Source organism: Dendrobium catenatum, unplaced genomic scaffold, assembly GCF_001605985.2.
Source record: "Dendrobium catenatum unplaced genomic scaffold, ASM160598v2 fragScaff_scaffold_249, whole genome shotgun sequence".
Classification (NCBI taxonomy): Eukaryota; Viridiplantae; Streptophyta; class Magnoliopsida; order Asparagales; family Orchidaceae; genus Dendrobium; species Dendrobium catenatum.
Genome location: NW_021318711.1, coordinates 2,650,128 through 2,664,194, shown reverse-complemented (window position 1 = coordinate 2,664,194; position 14,067 = coordinate 2,650,128). Strand labels below are relative to the sequence as shown.

The 14,067-nt window shown below is 35.3% G+C and overlaps 1 protein-coding gene across 4 annotated transcripts in view; it reads right to left on the bottom strand.

The window, feature by feature from the left end:
• Positions 1 to 14,067, bottom strand: part of LOC110098771 (uridine kinase-like protein 4) — a 114,287-nt gene that overhangs the window by 71,936 nt on the left and 28,284 nt on the right. For 2 of the 4 annotated variants that reach the window (XM_028693295.1, XM_020825698.2), the window contains exon 2: positions 5,616 to 5,777. In XM_028693295.1, coding sequence (XP_028549128.1) covers positions 5,616 to 5,763 — 148 coding nt within the window. In that variant the 5' untranslated portion in view covers positions 5,764 to 5,777. The remainder of the gene's footprint in view (positions 1 to 5,615; positions 5,778 to 14,067) is intronic. The other 2 variants (XM_028693296.1, XM_020825720.2) reach the window with 1 other exon arrangement.

Sequence of the window (14,067 nt, the reverse complement as noted above, 5' to 3'; positions counted from 1 at the left end):
CTTACTAAGCATCGACTTATTGTCAGTTGTTAACATTTTTTCAGATAAATTTATGCTAATCAAAATGAGTAGAAATGATGGAAGTGTTTACCATAAGAGAGGCGTTCCAGAAGAAATGTAATTATATGAATCTGTTTGAGGTTATATTTGTGTTTTAAATTTTATTGTTTTAGTGGCTCTTTCAAATGTTAAAGTGATAGTTTTAGAAATTAGATAGTTTAGTCTATCGTCCGACCTCCGTTCCTGCCTCGCATTTGCGAGCTCACCGGGCCTGATCGTGATAAAAAGTGGTATCGGAGCAAAGGGTTTAATATTGATCAATATGGAAGAACCAATAGGATGATTCTATAGGTTAAAAAAGGTATAGGGTATGTGTGTTATAGACTACTAATTTTATTTTATCGGTTATATATCAGAGCCATGGATCCTGAAAAATGATGCCACTGATGGCACTACGGGAGAAATTAGCAGGGAGATACCAGTTGTAACAAAGCCTTCAAGTAGTAGCATCAATTCTATTATGGAATCTTTTACGCAAATGATGGCGGCAATGACCCAAATGATTAAGAACACTCAAACCCAGGTTGGAGGTAGTGGAAGCTCTCCAATAGATAAAAATTTAAAGTTGTTCCAAGATATGAAGCCTCCGATATTTTCAAGTAGTGAACTAATAGAAGCAGAAGATCCTGGAGGGTATGTCCTGCCCTGAAGATAAAAACTCTTGATGTTTTTGCCTTTGATGGTGAGGCAGAAAGGTGGTGGCAAGCCAGCTATAAGAAACTTTTGGAGGGAGACCCAGCAGTCAAGTCTCATGGAGAGAGTTTCTAAAAGTGTTCTGAGACTGATATGTACCCATGTCAGCTAGAAAACAGATGCAAGATAAATTCAGCAGATTGGTACAAGGTGATAAAACTATTACTCAGTATGAGGCCGAGTTAACTAGACTTTCCAAATATGCCTCACATATGATACCCAATGCATAAGAGAAATGTCATCATTTCTTATCTGGTTTGAAGGATATCATTAGACAACCTTTGATTCCTTTTGATATTGAGGATTATTCTACTCTGGTAGAGAGGGCCCGAAGGATTGAATCAGATTTGCAAGATACTCAGAAGAGAATGGACCAACATAAAAGGAAGAGTTTTAAAGAGGATATACAAAGCAATCAGACTGAGTGATCAAATGGGAAGAAGCCCAAGTTTAATTCTAGTGGATTCAGTGGTTTAACTGTAAGTAAAGTCACGAAACATTGTGTTAAGTGTAGCAAATTACATAAGGGTGAATGTCTGATTGGTTCAAACACTTGCTATTGGTGTCATCATCCTGAACACATAGCAAAATATTATCCTGCATTTGTTCAGAAGACTTCAGGAGAAATGAGATCAAGTGAAGCAACTTCATAGAGGAATTATGAAAAACCCAAGACGATGGAACAATCAGTTGCAGGTTCAGTGCAAAATTAATCCAGGAAGAATGCCATATCGCGAGTTTACACTTTGACTCAAAAGGAGCCCAATGAATCCGTAGATATTGACAAGGATAATTGAGATGGTTTTATTGTTTATTTCTTAGTGACTGGTAATGTTAAATCTGATGTTTTGGATTTAGTAGTTTAAATTATTATGTTATGTCAGATATTTTGGATTCATCAAATTATTTTGTTATGATATATCGGATGTTTAGTTTGTTTTGTTCCAATGTTGAGTTTATGTTAATGGAAATAGAAGATGTTTATTTTGTAATTAAAAGTTGTATGTAAATTTTGAGGATGAAATTTTTATTAGGAGGGGAGAATTGTAAAATCCGAAAAATGCCAATTTTAGATCTCGCACGCTTTTCGATGCGCCGCAACGAGATTTAACTGAATTTTCCAAAGTCGTCAAAATTTGACGAAAATAATTTTATAAAATTCTAGGCAAAATTCTAAGAAATTTGGTATATATAACTTAAATTTAATTTTGTTTATTTTTATAGAAAAAAATATTAGAAGTTTGAATATACCTAAATTACCCCTATTAATATTAAAGCGAATGTGAAGCATTGAAGGGCAATTTGGTCTTTGGACTTATCCTTAACCGTCCAAGACTCTTAAGGGACCGAAGGGATTCGGTCCCTTCTCATTCCCGCTAGGCCGAACGAAGAGAAAGGGAGACGGACGGAAGGAGGGCGGCGGGAGCAAGTCGACGGCAGCTGCTAAGGCAGTTTCCGGCGGTCGTTCGTGAGGGAAATTGTAGGGGAAAGCCTAAGGAGCACTAAGGTATGTTTCTAAACCTAAAAATCTCTATCTTTCCCTTGGATTTTTGAAATGAAGAATTTAGGGTTTTGTGGAATCATTAAAATTTCTTTAAGAAATTAAGAGGGAAGATCTAGGAAACGATTTTATACATGAGAATATGCTTTTCTCCTAGAATTTTTAGGGTTTCTAAAATTAGTGTTTTTCCCAAATGTTCATTTTTATGAAATCTTATTAAGGGTTGTAGGATTATTCTAACGGTGAAATTTTAAGATTTTTCTCAAAATATTATTTTCCTAATTTCTAATTAATTTAAATCCAAAATAGAAATTAAATTAAATTAAATTAGGATTAGAATAAAGGGTTAATTTGGCTAAATTATGTAATTGTACAAAATTATGAATTTTTAGAATATATATTTTGCTTTATATGATCATTTGGAGAGAGGGAGTGGGAGAGAGAAATTTTAGAAGTTTTATAGGAGTAGTTTCATTAAATTTGAGATGATTAACTTTAGCCGTTGAATATTAAAATATATTCTTAAAGGTGTTATTTGTGGTGTTCTCAAAGGAAGGAGGACTAGCATAGAGAATCATTTCCTAATTTCTGTAAGTATACATGGTTATTTATTTACTGTAATGATTTTTGTTTCTTTCAAATTATATGTTTTGAAAGACCAAACATGTTTATAAAATCTTTACTCTTGTCCAATGATTGATCATGCAAATTTTTTTGTTATATTTTATGACATTATATGATAAAATTTATATGTTATAGAAATGAGATTATGTGAATAGGATATGATTGTTATATTGAATGCTTGTATGTGCATGCTGAATTGATGGAGCTCACCTCCTTATGGTACTAGCTGAGGACGCTGTACTCGTGCACGTTAAAATGGAAAATGATATGAAAAAGGAAATAGCAAAGGAGTACTTTTATGGTACTAGACGGTGGCTCCTATGACAGTTATAATATATAATAAATGAGAAAGTTAAGAATATGGATATGAATATGGAAATAAAAATGAAAGATATGGTTTTATGATATGATATGTTTAATGACATATTTGTAAGAAATCAATTTATGTTATGTTCAAATGAAATGTGACATCTAGCATATTGTTCATTTTGACTTGATTACTGTAGTTTAGAATCGTGTTTTTACTTACTAAGCATCAGCTTACTGTTAGTTTTTAATATTTTTTTAGGTAAATTTAAATTAATCAAAATGAATAGAAGGGGTGAAAATGTTTACAGTAGAAGAGGCGCTCCAAAAGAAAGATAATTATATGAATCTGTTTGAGGTTATGTTTGTGTTTTAAATTTTATTGTTTTGGTGGCTCTTTTAAATGTTAAGATGATAGTTTTAAAAATTTGATAGTTTAGTCTATCGTCCGACCTCCGTTCTCGTCTCACTTATACGAGCTGATCGGGCCGGTTTGTGACAGGTGGTATAATCAAAATATGTAATAAAAAATCAAAAATAAGAATCTTTGTTATAAAAATTAGTTTATATGTAAAAATTCTAATAATTGGGAAAGATATAAAATTGGACGTAAGGAGTCTAAAAAAGCATTCTGTGAAGCAAAAACTTTAGCTTTTAATGATTTATATAATAATTTAGATACTAAGAGGGCGAAAGATATATATATATATAAGCTAGTCAAACAAAGAGATAGGAGTAGTAAGAATTTAGTTTAAGTGAAGTGCATTAAGGATGAAGATCAAAAAATACTTTTTTCGGAAGGGGATATTCAACAAAAGTGGATGAGATATTTTGCTAAGTTTTTCAATGAAGTTTGTGAAAATACGATTCACTTTAGTGACCTTAACACTCTAAATGAAAGTAAAGATTTTTCTTTTTATCAACGTATTACTAAAAATGAAATTAGAGAGGCTTTAAAGAAAATGAAGTGTGAAAAAACTGTTAGACCTAATGATATTCCAATAGAAGTGAAAATGCTTAGGAGATGAAAGAATTTCTTGGCTTACTAAACTTTTTAATATCATTTTGAAGACTAAAAATGATGTCAGATGTGTGGGGAATGAGTGTGTTAATTCATATCTTTAAGAATAAAGGTGATGCACAAGATTGTGTAAATTATAGAGAAATTAAGTTGATGTGTCATACTTTAAAACTATGGGAGAGACTTATGGAGCATAGGTAACAATGTGATACTAAAGTTTCTGAAAATCAATTTGGATTCATGTCGGGTATGTCTATTATGGAAATCATATATTTATTGAGAGGTTTGATGGAGAAGTATAGAGAGAAAAGGGAAGATCTTTATATGATATTTATTGATTTAGAGAAAACATATGATAAAGTTCCAAGATAAGTGCTAGTTCTAAAACAGAAAGGGATTAATAATGCTTGTGTTTAAGTCATTAGGGATATGTATACTAGAGCTGTTACATGTGTTCAAACACAAGTTGGTTTGACCAAGTATTTTACAATTTCAATTGGATTACATCAAGGATCAGTCTTAAGCCCATATCTTTTTTGCTTTAGTCATGAATGCTCTTACTAGAGATTTGCAAGAGAATGTTCCATGGTCATTGTTTAAAATTGCGCAATATGAGGCTCGCCTTCAGGCCCGCCTCAGCGCAATTTTAGTAAAAAACGCCTCAAGGCTTATGCCTCGAGCTTTTTTTATGAGGCTTACGCCTCATCTTGGATGAGGCCTGCCTTGAGGTGCGCCTCGCCTTGCTGGCATGAGGCATACACCTCACTCTATTTATATATATTTTATTTTAAAAGTTAACTAAATCCTATACAAAAGCCCCAAAAACAATCATGCCTTCTTGTAACCTTAAAGAGAGTCACCTTAGATGGTTTGGTCACATAAAATAGATGTGTTAGATTTAACCTATGAAAGGTGGAGGTAGAACTAAAAAGACTTGGTTAGAAAATATTAAAAAAGGTCTTTATTTATTAGATTTAATTGAGAATTTGACTCTTAACCAGACCCAATGGAGAAAACGGATTCATGTAACCGACCCCATGTAGTGGGATCAAGGCTTGATGTTGTTGTTGTTGTCATGACCAATTTAACAGCACCTTAGCAAGATAAATCCATCATGTAACTAATACCATTCGTTCTCACACAGCCAACGTTATTAACTACTTTTACAGTCAGGATGAAACTTAACTTGATTATGCATTTAAGCAGCCTCAGTGTGTCCAACCCTATCAATCATTAAACTAACCATGTCAAGTCAGATTCTAATTGCTGAAAAATATAACTGGAGTTATGATGCAATAGACATCCAAAGTTTCCATTCAAGATCAGTACAGTGTGGCCCTTTAAAAACCCAGACAAACTGAAAGAAATATAAAATTTCAGCCAAATAATGTTCATTCAACGAACAGTAACCTATTATAAATGGTTGCCTGTAAGCATTTTCAGTAGATGAAGTTGTTTTCTCCATTTGCAAATCTCTTCTTTCCAGCTCATTGAGGTGAAGACCGGAAAAGTGAACTCCAGTAGAACTCTGAAGTAAATCAACCGAGTTGGAGCCCATTAGACTAGTCTTGCCTACAGTAAACAAAATTTAAAAGCGAATAAATTGGGATTGTAATTGAAGTGGGCATGCCCCAACTCTCAGGTACATGTTCCATTGCAGATCCATGAAGACTGAATAGAATTTAACGAAAGAATCATATGAAACAAACTAGAAGGTTGTCAAAATTAACAGCCATACATGTAAACATTCAAAATGAAGAGGATAACATTAATAAACATCATAATATAGCTAGAGAGAGAGCAAGTAATAACTATTACCAATAGTAAGGTATTCCAGAAGCTATATAACACAATAATGAAGCCTGCAAAGTAAGATTAAAAAAAAAACAAAAGGAAAATGAAAAAATAAAAGAGAAAAGGAAAAGAAAAAGAAATAAAGAGAAGGGAATATAAAATGTGATGGGAAGGAGTGCATTTCGACTCCAAATCTTCTATTATTATTCCTTGTTCAAAGGTAATAATCATGATTGTTGGCTTGATAAAATCCTAAATTTGATAGTACATTTTTTATTCAAGCACAAATCTTAGAGCATTCACAAGAAACTGCATAGAGATTGAGTTCACTTAATTTGGACAAACGAACACTCAAAAAAACATGATTTCCCGACCATTCCGGACAAGTTCAAGCAATTGCACTAGTAAGCTTATGACCACTCGTCTTCATTCATTTACCATTTGCACTAGCTAACAAAATTCCCGCCAATTGCAACTCTTTTTAGTGCCAAGAATTGTGTTGTGGCTGCACTTTATAATTTTTGGCTATAAACAAAAAGTTGGAAGTAAAACGTCCCACGTCAATTTCAAGCAAAATGTTACTCTTCATATAGAATGAACATCTACACTAAAAGATAGATGTTCTTGCCTGAGGGATTGCAGCTAGAATAAACATCGAAAAAAGCTTTAATAAATTTTCTAAAATATATTTAATAGGCAAATCTTACATTTTAAAAGTTTGTAAAATTAAAATCCTAGTTTATAAACTTCTATATAAATCTCCACCAAATCCTACATTTAAAAAGCTCTTAAAATTAAACTCTTATTTAATACGGTTATTTATAAATCACAAGGCGCCAATTCAAGTCAATTCAACCCAAACATGCTCGTTACGAATAATATGAATCAAACTACAACGTTAATATAATGAAATATTTCGAATATGAGCTGAATTCAAACAAAGAAATTTCTCCAACTATATTGACTAAACATATGATATATAACTTTTAAAAATATTAATTGAAAATTATTACTAAATGCATACAAAGATGAAGGAGAAATGGATCATTGACTATTTCCGAATGACCAAAAATATCTCCAACTATATTAAATAATCATTTTGATCTCTCAACTTCTTAAAGAAGAACTAAAACAGTCCTACCATGAAACTATGTTGATTTCTTTTTAAAAACTTGAGGATTCAAAATAGTCTTTTAATATAGTTGGGGACAATTTTGTTCCTTTATAAATAGTCAAGAGACCATTTTGATCCTTTTCTCGAAGATTAAGTGATACATGTATGAGATGCTCTAGTATCTTGGGTACATTATATAAAACTAGAGATATTAATGAGGGCAAAAAAATTAAAAGATAAAGCTGGATGGTTGAATAAAGAATTGTCTAGGGAATAATATAGAATGAGAGAATAACATAAAAGATTTGCTATACTAGATGACTTAAAGTGTTGAGTATTAAAAAAACTAATTGATGACCCAACCGAGCATGGTCGATATGAGAAAATCAAAATTGATGTTCATAAACTAGAAAAGTTAGAGTGAAACATTATTATACTAGAAAGATGGTGGGGGTAACATCTCTTGAAAACAAGATAGTAAAAAATTAAAGTTTTAGTACTACATGTTCAAAAATTAGTTGGAATTTAAGATTTCAATAATAAGGTCCGAACAATATCTAAGAGATGATAAGTTCAACAAATCATTTTATTGAGTTGCATAAGAACATGATTACTTTGAAATAATTTCCTTGTTTTTAAGAAATTCATCATAAAATTTACATAACATATATTCATTCATAGCGGACCTCAGTACTTTAGTGCGGGATGAAAACTGAGTTCCAACATAAGCAACAAAATTTTGAAAGATAGAGAATACTTTGTTTTTCTAATACAAAAAGTCAATCCCAAGTATACTTGATGAGGACATCGACATACATTATTGACGAGTTTATTAGCGTAGGAATCGTAGATTGATGGCTACGATTCACAGTCTTTAATTTTGATGCATTTATGTATTGTAGTTTATTTATTTGCTATTTACGATTGTACATTTTCTTTTGAGTTTGCTTAAGTTGTAGCCCAAGGGGCATTTGAGTCATTGTTATTTTATTTTCTAGGCCTATATATTGTGGCCTCTTCCATTGTAAAATGATGATGATTATGAATGAAAAATTTCAAATTTTCTTGCCTGATCTCTTTATGAGTTATTGAGATGATAAACTCTATGAGAGGGCCTTGGCAGCCTTGCAACACCCGTCAGTCGCCGGTGGATTCCGGGACTCGCGGTTAGTACTCATAGTATTTTCTTATCGTTTATTCCTTTCCCCTACATCCAGCCACCTCTTCTTTCCCAAACAACCGCCGGCCATTTCAAGTCCTCAAGCCGCCGGTTAACCTCAACAAGATCCCTTCCATTTAACCCACACCCAAACCCCAAACCCCAAACCCTAACCGCCGGCCTTCCCCTCCCATGGATCCAAAATTGATTATCTTGCCTCTTTCCAAAAGTGGAGCATAGAAGGGAACTCCAATGCAAAATCTGATTTCAAATTCAAATTTTGAATTATTTCCCAAACTGACATAATCCATATTAGGAAAGTGTTCAATTCGTGGATCTAATTTACCTAGCCCAAGTCCTTGGCCGCCGGCTTAAAGCCTCCAAGCCGTCAGCCAACTCCACCCCACCCACCACCCGTCGGCCACCCACGCCCACCCTCTAGCCCGTCGGCCCCTCCCCCACCAATTGATCAACTTTCATACCACCAATTCCCCCCATCCCCTTGCTCCACTACAGGCCACCTCACCATTGCCCTCTTGATAATGATTTTAATCATCATTAACTATTGCCTTAATTAGCCCACTTAATTTGGGAGAGATTTTAATCCAATTTGAAATTCAAATTCAAATTTCAAATACGTTCCTAAATTAGTCGTTTTTAATTAGGAAAGTTCCTAAAATTAAGTTAGAATTGATTTATTTTATTCTTCCCTAATTTGAGTTTGTAAACTTGGAAACTTGGCTTTCCCTCCCAATTCCCCTCCCCCTCTCCCCACATGCCGCTGGCCTCCCTATAGGCTTCAATTGGAAAACCTTTTAAGTTTCAAATTATTTCCCTACACCCTTTTGAAATTTGAAATAGAATTTCAGACTTTTTAATTCATCCCCTACGCCACCCTAACCCTAACTTAGCCCAACAACTTCCCCTCCTCCTTAGCCGACCGCCACTCCTCCCCCTTCTCTCTTGAGTTTGCTTTTCTCATGAGCTTTATCTCTTGAGAAGAGAAGAACTCAACCCTTCTCCCCCTTTGTTAGTGCATGGACGACCCCGCCGTTGATCACAGATTCGTAGAGGATTCTCAAGGCCGAACCGACATCCTCCAATCTCTCTTCTTCGATTTTAATTTGGACATTAACGACTCCGTGGAAGACTACATAGACCGCATCATTTTCGCATTGGCACCGTCAGTTGAGGAACACCTCCCCATCGGATCGTGGGTGATCATGGGACGTCCACTAATCCATCCGTCGCTGACTACCTTTCCATCAACGAAGTTCTGGGGCTCCTGCTTCCTAGTGGTGATATCTTCTCTAGTGTGGAACATCTTCTTCCGCTAACCCCACGAGTGATTGAGTGAGGAGGTCGTCAAGGTGAAACCTCTCATTATTAAATTGTGGATTTTTGTTATTGTGCTTATAAAACTTACTCGTCTTTGAAGTTAGATCGAAATGTCTTGGTTAATCTAAAGTGCATTTCTTTGCCTAAGCAAGTTGAAAACTACGAATTTACAAAATCTTTCTTTGTTGTGAACGATAACTTTATATTGGAAAGCTTTTAACAATTGCTCTTATTAATTTCTCGCTAACTCCTGGTAGTATCATATCAATACTTCATGTGATCATCAATTAATGCTAATGAATATTTATATTTTGCATGAGATATAATCGGAGTGAAACACCAAGCAACATTATGAATTAAATCAAAACACATTTCAGCATGACTACCATGTGATGGAAAAGAAAGGCTTTTGCTTTTTCGATTTTGCACATTGAGTATCCAAATGAAGAATGAGAAGAAAATTGATCTTCCAATAAGACATAATTTATTACATGAGATAATATAGTAGAATTTGGATAACCCAATTGTTTATGCCAAATAACATTATTTTGATTTACAGTAGTACAAAATAATAAAATAAAATCACCGATAGAATGATGGAAGGGAAATAGTTGTCTAACTGTAGGAGTATTTTTCTTATCACTTGATCCTGCATAATATGACCATTATGAAAAAATCAAGCATCATAATTATTATCCATCAATTATTCGATTAAGATTAGATTAATAGAGAGGTTAGCATATATGAGGATATCTTTCGCTAAATGATTAATAACCCTAATAACTTTAATAGGTAATTAACTACCATTAACAATATGAATAAATAATGATCAATGATACAACCTAACATTATGAAGAAAATGTGAAGCACCAATCACATGATTAGAAGCATCATAATCCACAAGCCATAGCGAAGAGGATAGCATGTTTGTACCTTAGAGCCTTAAAGCCAATACAACTTTAATTACCATATGTTGAACCAATTCAGGAGTAACCTCAAGTTTATCCACAATTGCTATACCTACAAGTACAACCTAATCAATAATGACTACATTTTAGAGTTTGATTATAAATTATTAGGATGTTTCCAACATTCCTTAATAATATGCCCAAACTTCTTACAATAATTATAATATTTCTTTTCACAATTAGCAGTTCTAACCCTTACAAGCATCATATTAGTAGCATATAGTTTTCTTTATTCTTTTTTAGGACTGCATATACAACAACATTTTTGAGTGTTTGATGTTGTTGAAATATGGTTTATGCCACAAGTGTTGTTCTTCATGAAGTACTAATCTAAAGCACATAATAATGGAAGGAGAGGGATCATGGTTCATCAAACTTGAACGAATAGACTCGTTCAAGACAAAATTTCATCAAGAGTTCATCTCTTTTGTTTTTCTGATGAATCTCTAGAACTTTCAAAAGAGATTTAGCGGGTACTTTAGCTTAGATTATATCAGCTAGTTCCATCAATAAGTTTTAAAGCCCAGAAAGATAATTATAAATTGAAAGGTCTTCTTGGGGGCTATTAATAATTTCATATTCTAATTGGAAATGTCAGGATGCATTATCTTGATTGTAAACTTTCCATACATACCCCCACACATTTTTTATTTTCTTATATGGAGTTAGATTGAGAACAATTACTTAATGGATCATAAGCTCCAAGTCAAGGCCCTTACATCTTTATTTTGCCATCAATTTTGAATAATTAAAAAGGAGTAAAATCACTCCCATCATTTTAATCTTTTGTTTGCTTTGTCATTTTGAGGCCTATATATATGACCATTTCTTATTGTAATGAGGATGATGAATGATTGAATGAGGATTTTATTTTGTTTCTTCTTACTCTTCTTGCATGAGAGCTAGAGAGAAGTGAGAGAGAAAGCCCAAGGTGAGGGCAAAAGCAAAACCATCAGTCATTGGAAGAGTCCGTGGCTCGTGGTTTATCCCCTTCATCCCGCTCTTCTTTCTTTCCCAAACCCGCCAGCCCTAGCTCTTCCCATAGCCGCCGACTACACACCCGTTCCCGCATCCCACACATCATTTCATCCACTAACTTCCTCCACTTCAACTCCAAGCTCCTTCAAGATCCCCAACCCGACGGCAAAAGCCCCTCCTTTGGCCGCCGGCCACATGCTTGCCTCAAACCTTAATGATGATATCAATCATCATGATGGCTCCTTGATCGATGTCTCGCATTAAATTGAGGAGTTACCGAATTTTGAAATTAAAAAACTTTCCTTATTTGCGAAATCTAAAAAAGGAAAGTTTTCAAATTCAAATTTCATATGAAACCTAATTGGAGGAGTTATTAATTTCCCTCCAACTTTTCGTTCCTTTTCGAAAAGAGCTTGGTTCCCACCTTAATCCCTCCTCCTTCCCCTCTACATGCCGCCGAACTCCTATGAGGCTTCCCCTCACTAATTGCCACATTAAACCACTCCCCCATTTGAAATTAAAACAATAATTTCAAATAAATCTCCCTCCCAAATTTTCAAATCCTGAAATTAATTTCAGAATTTGAATTAAAACTCCTCCCCCTCTCTCTTCAAAACTGCCGACCTCCCCCTCTTTGCTCCCCTCATTAACTCCCCCATTCAAGGCATTAATGCCTTTGATCTGAAATTAATTCTCAGATTTTGATTAATCTCACATACACTCCACTAAACCTAATCTCTCCAAACCCTAGCCCCTCTCCCCTTGCACCCGCCGGCCTCCCCCCCCCTTTTTTTTCTTGGGAATCCCGCCGCCCACCTCTTCCCTCTTCTCCCACCACCCTCTCTCCCTACTCTCTCCCGTGGGAACTTTGAAGCCAAGAGGAGAAGAAGACGACGCCCTTCCACCTCCTTTCCCCTTGGGTACTCCTTCAACCCTTGGCGAGAATGCATAGCGAAACCCGAATGGAACTTTGGATTTGTGCATGACGATCGAGATCAAGTCGACATTATCCAATCACCATTTTTTTACGTGGGCTTTGATTTCGACGACACCATTGAAGAATACTTCGACCGTATCCACTACACCTTAGTTGACATGATCGACAAGCAAAGGTCAAAGGGACGTTGGATCATCATTGGACGACAATCATCCTCCACCACTCCGGCCACCTATCCAAGGACGACGATCCTAGGTGCCTTCTTCCTCGGAGTGACCTCAACTCTAATGTGGATAATCTTCTCTCGCCAAAGCCTAGTGTAGTTGAGTGATCAATCCCCGAGGTGAAACTCTCATTATTAAATTGTGGATTGTTAGCTAATAGCTCTTCTCATTGCTACTATTTTTGTTTATCTACTAGATTTGATTACTCTATATGTGCTCCTTCGCCTAAGCAAGTAGAAAACTAAGATTCTTTAATGAATTTGCTTGTTATTTCAATAAGTTATTATTTGAGATTTCATTGTCAATTATTCTTAAATTTCTTATCAAGCTCCTTTTGCATGTGGTTTTACATCATCTTGGTATCAGAGCATGGCTAGCATAGGCTATGCATGCTAGAAAACATCCTAGGGTTTAGCCAAACTTTGGTCTAAAAGTTCGCATGCATATCATTGTTTAGATAGCTGTAATTCTCTGTTTTTGCTTGCTGTCCATGCATTTCCTGCGCGCATATAGTGGAGCTTAAGTCATTTTCACTAGTGTCTTAGTGCTACCATCAAGTCTACAACTCTCCTAAGTGCTTATGGTGCTTACACCATTAGTATAAGCTGCTGTCCAAATTTTCCTGGAACAATTAGTGGACACTAGATGCTGTCCACTAATTAGCCTAAGCTAGTGTTTAGATGCTGTCCACACTCTAGAAACCTTCCTAAACACTTGGACCACTCTATGCCTTGCTGTAGATTGCTGTCCACATCATTCATGCACACATCTAGTGAATTGTAGGCTAGTTTCTTAAGCTTTTAGATGCTGTCCTCAACTTAACAACCTTCCTAAGTGCCTAGGTTACTTAACCCACTAGCGTAGCTTGCTGTCCGAACAATTTTTGCACCCTTTAGTGAGTTTAAGTGAGCCTACTTGTTGTCTCAATGACGCCCCTTACACCCAACCATCTTTGAGTGTCACTTGACGCTTCCCAATGGATCCGATAAGACTCCAAAAGAGTTTAGATAACATCATTAACCTAGTGGACACTACGACTAAAATTATGACGGAGAAACCCGTTGACTATCCCCACTCTAATTACATGCCCCACTCAGCTTATCACCCTAGACCTGAGCCTAGGCCTCCACGACCTCACTTAGAGTCACCCTACCGTCTACTCACCTTTGATGATTCCTCGGACACTTACTACTTTAGGGAATGAGCTAGGCAACTAGATGACTATTTTGAATCATGTCATATCCCTGAATCCCACCAGGTTAGCATCGCTAAATCTCACCTGCAAGGTCGGGCTCTTCAATTTTGGATGAAATCGGAAGATCATAAAGAGTCTCGTGGTGAGTACCCTAC